This window comes from Charadrius vociferus, unplaced genomic scaffold (genome assembly GCF_000708025.1).
Source record: "Charadrius vociferus isolate BGI_N301 unplaced genomic scaffold, ASM70802v2 scaffold54, whole genome shotgun sequence".
Classification (NCBI taxonomy): domain Eukaryota; kingdom Metazoa; phylum Chordata; class Aves; order Charadriiformes; family Charadriidae; genus Charadrius; species Charadrius vociferus.
The window spans coordinates 4,146,518-4,153,991 of record NW_009648350.1 but is presented as its reverse complement, the minus strand read 5'-3'; the positions used below and the strand labels follow the sequence as shown (position 1 = coordinate 4,153,991).

At 58.5% G+C, this 7,474-nt stretch overlaps 1 protein-coding gene across 1 annotated transcript in view; it reads left to right on the top strand.

Annotated features, from left to right (window-relative positions):
• Positions 1-3,613, top strand: part of SCARF1 (scavenger receptor class F, member 1) — a 5,175-nt gene extending 1,562 nt beyond the window's left edge. The window contains 8 exon segments of the mRNA XM_009885218.1: positions 1-363; positions 797-1,015; positions 1,103-1,231; positions 1,307-1,410; positions 1,613-1,740; positions 1,743-1,961; positions 2,065-2,254; positions 2,607-3,613. The exon segment at positions 1-363 is cut by the window's left edge and continues 22 nt beyond it. Of these exon segments, the coding sequence (XP_009883520.1) occupies positions 1-363; positions 797-1,015; positions 1,103-1,231; positions 1,307-1,410; positions 1,613-1,740; positions 1,743-1,961; positions 2,065-2,254; positions 2,607-3,613 (2,359 nt within the window).
• Positions 3,614-7,474: the final 3,861 nt, after the last annotated feature.

Below are 7,474 nucleotides of genomic sequence, written 5' to 3'. Positions count from 1 at the left end.
CCCACCCGGCCACTGTCGCTGTGAGCCGGGCTGGTGGGCACCCACCTGCAAGAAGCAATGTCAATGCAACCTCGCCAGCTCCCACTGCGACCCCCTCACCGGCCACTGCCGCTGCCTGCCAGGCTGGTGGGGCAGCAAGTGCAGCTTCAAATGCTCCTGCAACCTCTCACCCTGTGCCCAGGAGACGGGCAAGTGCGAATGCAAGGCTGGGTTTTGGGGACCAGCGTGCCAGCGGCGCTGCGACTGCTTGCATGGCTCCTGCAACCCCCTCAGCGGCCACTGCAGCTGCAGCCCCGGCTACCAGGGCAGGAGCTGCCGGGACCCCTGTCCAGCAGGGAAATACGGGTCTGAATGTGTGCACAGGTGAGCTGGGGACAGCAGAGGGGGGATCCAGCAGGTACCCAAGGGTCGCAGCCAGATCTTGGGGGGGAAGTCATCACGGTCACGTCTGTCCCTTTGGCTGGGCAAGGAGACACATCCCAGGGGGGTTGAGCATCCCTGTTGCCCCATCCCTTGTTGAGCATCAGTGTTGCCCCAAAAGAAACATCTCACTAATGCCAGCAGAAAGCGTTGGTGTCATCCCAAAATCTGGTTGTCCTTGGTCCCACTCCCCAGGGTGATAAAGCAGCATCTCTCCCTGCTTGCGTCCTGCCCTCTTGCTACTACAGAGCATTAGGCACTACGGAGTATTTCCACGTGGTCCAAACTGATGTTCAGTGCCAGTCTGGGGCGAAACCTGCATTTTGGAGGGGTCAGGGGTGGGCGTCGAGGCCTCAATGCCCCTCTGCCCATGCAGCTGTGGGAGCTGCAAGCGCAGCCAGCCCTGCTCGCCTGTGGACGGCTTCTGCCTGGCCTGCCAGCCCGGCTGGAACGGGACCCTCTGCAAGGAGCCCTGCGCCCCCGGCTTCTACGGCCAGGACTGCCTCCAGCTGTGTCCCCGCTGCCGGCGCGGGGAGGTCTGCGACCCAGAGACGGGGTCCTGCCCACACTGTGAGCCGGGCTGGACAGGACCCAGGTACGTCCAGGATCAGGCCACTGGTCCTCATGGGGGGTCACTGCTCTGGGGCGCAGCGGGCTGATGCTTTGCTCTCTGTCTTGGCAGCTGCAACAGCTCCTGCCCTGCTGGCACCTTCGGTGATGGATGCCAGCTCCTCTGCCCTGAGTGTGTTGCAGGGAGCTGTGACCCCGTGTCGGGAGCTTGCATCTGCCAGGCGGGATACTGGGGAGCCAGGTAACGCGGGGAGCAGGGCAGGGCCGGGGCCCCGCTCTCCCCGGGGACATTTCCCTCCTTTCTTCTCTCTTCCAGCTGCAATGACACCTGTCTGGAGGGGTATTTTGGAGTGAACTGTTCCTCGCCCTGCCAGTGCTCCCGTGGGACCTGCCACCCTGTGCGGGGTGACTGCGTGTTGAGTAAGAGCAACTTCAAATTTACTCCTTGGCACTGGAACATCCTCACTGGGGAAGGTGCCAGGAGGGTGCGATGCAGCCCCGTCCCACCTGATGCTTCCTGGCCCCACCATGAGTTGCCAGCTCCTACATTCTCCATGCAGGGCAGCTCTACGGGCTTGGCAGCCACAGAACATGCTGGACTCAACCCATCTTGTCCGCACAGGTTTTAAGGACCATGGGGCCCTTGCGGCCGCCATCCTCGTCCCTCTCCTGCTGATGCTGCTCTGCGTCGCCTGCTGTTGCTGCGGAGCCGGCCCAGCAGATGCTAGAGACAGGTATTTTTTTACATTTTGCAACCTTCAATGCAAAACCTTGTCTCCCGTGTCCCTTGATGTCCTTCTCTGCTGTGCAGGGCGGCCGTGCCGGATGATGATGTGGTGGCCCGGATGAAGCACCACGTGCGGGGGGTGCTGGCGAACCTCAGCGCTATGATGCCTTGCTTTTCCCTGGGCGGCTACAAACTTCCCAAAGTCACAGGTAAAATAAGCAGAGCTGCCAACAGCCCTTTGAAGGTATCGCCCCCACCCTCTCTGCATCATCACCATTTAGGGGGGAGCCTGCAACCCCCCTCGCCCCACTTCACGGCTCGGGACAGGCGTTGTGCTCCCACCCCAGGCCCGAGCACCCCGGGGTGCCAGAGCTCAGCTGGGTGTCTTGTCCTCCCCAGTTTCCCACCACGACGCGGAACTTCCCTTCAACCCCAGCTTCATTGAGCCGCCATCGGCTGCGTGGGTTTCAGACAGCTCCTTCTCCTCCTTTGACACCGACAACGAGGGACCCGAGTACTCCGTCCCACCCAGAGAAGGTGACGTCCGTGGATGCTCGTCCTCTCCCCAGCCACCCGCAGCCCTTCTGGGCTGCCCAGGGTCAACCCTGCCCCGTTACCAACCTTGGGCGTCCCAGGGACGGATGCTGGGCACAGGCAGCATTTCTTTTTATACCCTCATTTTCCTGTCCGCAAGGACACACTGGGGCTGTGCTTGGCCTCATGTGATGGGACGTTCCCGGTGTGGAAAGACCCATTTCACAACCTCCTCCCAGGGAAACAGTCCCAGGGACAATCCTGTTGCATCAGCCCCTGTCCCGATGTCCCTGAGTGTGTCCCTGGGCAAGGGGTTAGCTCCAGCAGCCCTAAATCTCACCCCCTTCTCCCGCAGGCATCCCACTGCTGGGGGGGGCTGAGCTGCAGGATGGGGTGTCCCCTCCCAGCGAGGCGCTCCCAGACCCATCTGCCTTCGACTCCGAGGATGTCTCGCAGCCCTTTGCCATCCCTCGCACCTCCAGCATCGCCAAGGCCAAGCGGCCCTCCGTGTCCTTTGCTGAGGGGACAAAATTTGGGGCGGCGGAGACTCCCAGCCCCGGCCGGAAGCCCAAGACCCCGTGGGGCTCATCCAAGCTGTCCCCACCAGCGGGGGACACGGCAACTGAGCCCCCCACTGAACGACCAGCCAGTGATTGCTACGAGAGCCCCGAGCCCCTCAGCAAAGGGGAGGAAAGCCACCGGCCATCACCCCGAGCCACCCCGGGGGGACGCCGTCGGGTGGTCTCTGGCACCAGGCATGTGGCCCAGAGAGTGGAGGCTCTTGAAGCAGCTGCAAAATCCAGCAGCTGGGAGGCGAAGGGGAAGGAGCCCAACGTCACCACCATCTACATGATGGTGGGAACGGCCGGGCAGGACCCCAAGGCAGATGGGAGTGGCGAGGGACCAGTCCAGGCCATGCTCAAGCGGCTGGGCAGCTTGCAGAAGGGCAAGTGGGCTGCAAAGGAGGAGCCCAAGGTGAGGAGGAGCGTCGAGGCCATCCAGAAACCGCCCCGCTGGGCCCTGGCACAGTGCAGAGACTCGGTGAATAGCTGCAAGCAGAGGGAGAGTGTACCGGGGGCTCCCGCTGAGCCATCCCCTGGCAAGAACCAGCATCCGCCTGGGAAGAGACGGTCCTTCCTTCTCGCATCTCCCTCACCAAAAAGCACCGGGGCCCAGGATGGGTCTGTCGATGCTATAGATGCCATGGAGAGGGGCAAAAGCCCTGAATTAGTCCTCAGCCTTGAAATAAAGGGACAGGCTGTCCCAGAGGAAGAGCCAAAATACGAGAACGTGACTAGCAGCAGTGCCGATTCGACCCACGGCTCCGCTGAGGAGCCACCGGCCACCCCTGTGGCCACCTGAGCCACTATGGCCTGGGCTGGGGCAGCAGGAGCCCAGGAGGCCCCTCCGACCCCAGCATGGGGGGGAGCCAAAGTCCCCCTCCGAGCTGTGAACTGGACTTGCATCGAGCCTTCCCGTTCACCCCCATTGCTCCACGCCGTGTTGCTGGCATGGACCCTCGCTGGCCAGCATAGCCAGCAGGATGGGTGATGCTGAGAGCCGCAGTGGTGGCAGCCCTATGAGGTTGCAGTGCTTCAGGGCTGTGTCCCATTCTGCATCTGCTGCAGCCCGGAGAGACAGCGGTGCTCTGGACACAGTGGTGGCACCTTCTGGTCGCTGTCAGCACTGGGCTTGGGCACAAGTGTCCTACTGGCAAATGGACGCAGGGCTGCTGGGGGCTCAGCTGGGAAACGTACAGGAAAAAAAAACCAGTTTCACCCCATCGGCTTTCACCTTCCCCTGTCCCAGCTCCAGTAACGCTGCTCGGAGCCTCTTGCTGTAAAGGTGCTTCTTGCCGGAGGGGATTATTTTGTGGAGCTGGGCTGGGGAGAGATGATGGGCTGTCACAAGCAGCTTCAGTGAAAATTAATTTTAGCTGCCGCTTATCTCGGAGGGTATCTGGGTCTGCAGGGGTTTATCTGTGTGGCTCTGGCTTTTGTGGCAGGCTGTAGCTGCCTTTGTTTCTATGTACATGCATAGCACATGGAAAGGCTCATGGCACGGCATGGCATTTATCGATGGCCTTTTAAACTCCACACAATACCAAGGTGCAATTGTGCAAGAGCAAACGTGGCAGCTGGGCTGTGACCATCAACCTGTGCACCCGGCGCTGTGTTGGCCCTGATAAGGAGGAAAGCTACATGGAAAATGGCATTTCCGTGTGTGCCCGAAGTTCCTGCCATCTTCCACGCCTCGTTCCTGCTGCAGCAATGCATCACTACAGGTGGCTGAGATGCAATGAAGGTGCTGCAGCATCACCAGCACAGCCAAAGGACCTCGGGCTGCCCTCGGGCAGCGCGGGCAAGACGAGAACAAGGTCTCTGCCGCCCATGCGGGGCAGACAAGATGCCAAAGAGGATTTGCAGTGTGAACTGGTTTTAGATGTATCTAAGTGGCAGAAGTTTCTTGTATATTTTTGTGTAATTCCACATGGCATGAAAGCCTCTGAATGAAAATTAAATGTTACCAAAGCCCTTCAGGAGCTCGGTTTCCCAGCCGCGTTCCGAATCAAAGACGTGGTGAGAAATATTCTCCAAAGCATGGAAACTTGTCCGCAGCCTTAGGCTTTCAGGGTTTTTTTTCAGATTTTCTCGTTCTGTTAACATAATTTTGAACTCTCGCTTACAGAGTTGAGCCCACAGCAGTGCAGGAGCCCGGAGGGCAGAAGGAATGTGAGTGGGCTGGCAGCATCCACAGCACCTACATTGCAGGCTGCATCTCATGCGGAGCTCCGTGTGAATCCTTCTTCTGGTCTGGCACTGCTGAGTTGGGGTTTAGGGTTCAGGGTGTTTCAGAAATCAGCCTGGCTTTTGCTTTTTCCCTTTTGGTTTTCGCGGGTGCCTCTCCGCAGCGCAAGGCACCGAAGTCTCACGTGAGTGAGGCTTCCAGTTTTTCAGACAGCGTGCAGCACTCCTTCCTGCAGTGCTATCACCCACTGCCACGATTATAACATCAAATATTCTGATATACAAATAAAAATGCTCATCCTGACAAGACATGAGCAGCAACCTGGCCAGACCTCTGTTCTGCACGGGGTACTTTTTGTTTTGATACTCTTTTATTACAGTGGCAGGGACAGCCCCACATTTTATTTATAAGCAGCCATTTTTCTCTAATCGGTTGGTTATTTTCAGCCTGTGAGCCAAGGCAGCGTTGTGCCAGAAGTGAACATCACGTGAGCCAGTTCGCCCTGGGAACGGCATGTAAATAGCTGACAACAACCCGACGGTCTTCCCCGACACTGAAACAAGCACCCAGCTTTGAGAAAACGCTGCTGCTGCTGCTGCGAGAATCTGTCATGTTCACGGGCTGAGCTGCGAGGCAGGATGTTTTCCCTGCTTGAAGATGAAGCATCTTCGCCCTGTTGGGGCGGTGCAAGGAAAACAAGCAGTGGATTTTCAGCGCGTGGCTGCCCATGCACACGCCTGCAGCATGGTCGCGCTGGTGTCTTCTTGTCTTTCTGTCCGGATTTGCTGTGGTTTTAATTCTGGATGAGGGAGGTCTGCGAGCCAGAGCTGGTGGGTGAGGGAGGGGTTAATGTCTTCCCGTGCTGGATCTCTGACTTTCTAAATTCCAATGCAGTGGTTTGAAGCCAGCCGGCGGGAAGCGGTTCCAGTGTGCAGGTCCTGTCTGTAAGCAAAGAAGCGTTCATGCTCTCTGCTGGGGCAGGTCTTGGCCTCCTGGAGGTAGGAATAAGCCATTCCCCATGGCCACAGGGGCCTGTCCTCTGTTGCCACAGCCTTGTCATCTTTCCCAAACTGTTAAAGCTCTGCCTTTGAAAAGGACGACGTCATTTACCCCAGTGGCTCCATCCGAGCCTGCTGAGGACCTCCCTGTGCAGCCGGGCTGGAGCTGTCACCTCCCTTCCAGCCTAAACTCATTTCTGGCCAGTTTCTATAAATGTGTCTTTGTGCCAGCGCTGTTCTTCAGCTTCACTTTAGTTTTTTTCTCTCCATGATGTTTACTCAGTCTCTGGGTGTATTTATAGATGGCAGCGGATCACCTGATAGCTTCTTTTCTCCTTCTAGGATAGGAAAACCGAGCTCTCCCATGCTTTTGCTGTAGCAAAGGGTTGCTGTGTCCCCAAAGAGCCTCCGAGCCCTCCTCGTGTTCCTTCCTGTGCCAGTTTGTGTTTCTTGGACACAGTGACCAGGTCTGGGTGCTGAGGTCTCCCAAGGCCTCGTGCTGTCTCAGCCTTCCTCTACCTCTGCTAAAAACACAGCACCGATACAGCCTGGCTAGTATTCTTTGGGCTTTTTTGTTTGTTTGTTTGCTTTGGCTTAAATCCACTTTCCAGCTGTTGCAACGTTTGACCCTTATCCTGCAGCCAAGGAGTTTCCTTCCCCCGCCCCCCCGCCGCCACCGCAGCCTGCCCCTTTCTCAGGGATGCAGCGCTGGGGGCACGTCTGTCTGTCCGGGTCCTCAGCTTCTGCTGAGCCACTGAGAGATGTTTACCTGCCACAAGCACTGTTTTCATCTCCTTCAGCTGACAAAAAATCCCCGCTCACGATTTCCAGGGGTATATGACCACCTTCTCCACCCCAGGACCTTGCTGATGGGTTTATGGCAGGACTAGAAATCCTGCAGAGGAATGCTCTGAAAAATAATTTAATATGAAAAGAGGGCAGAGCTCTGGTGAGCTCACATGCAAAGCCACTCTTGTGGCTTGCAGTGATTCTAACTTTTATTTCATCTATCAGTGGACTGTGCTGGTAGGCTGGGGTGTCTCCAGGGCTGGTTCCCCCCGGCTGGGTGCTGGGTGCCTGCTCCCAAAACGACCTTTTAACGGGGATACCTTCTCCGCTCCCGCCTAGGGCGAGGGAGCGGGAGGGGTGGGCTTCTCAGGACGGATCCGGTGCCCGTCACCGCAGCGGATGAGAAAGAACGCAGGTCCCGTTACCGAAATGCTGGGCTGGGGCTGTACCGGCAAAAGCCGTTCCGTGGCGAGCGCGGTGCGGCTCTCCCAGGGCCGGCGGAGACCGGCAGCAACCGGCATCGAAAGCCGCAGGGAATTTCCCGCTGCAGCTGCCGGACGGCGCCGCGCCGGGAAGTGGAGCGCCCGGCATCACCGGCGTCCCGTTTTCCTCCCTTTTTTCCCCTGGAAGGCGGGCGAGTCGCATCGCCGCTCGGCTGTCGCTGTCCCCGCCGGGGCGGGAAGGGGGC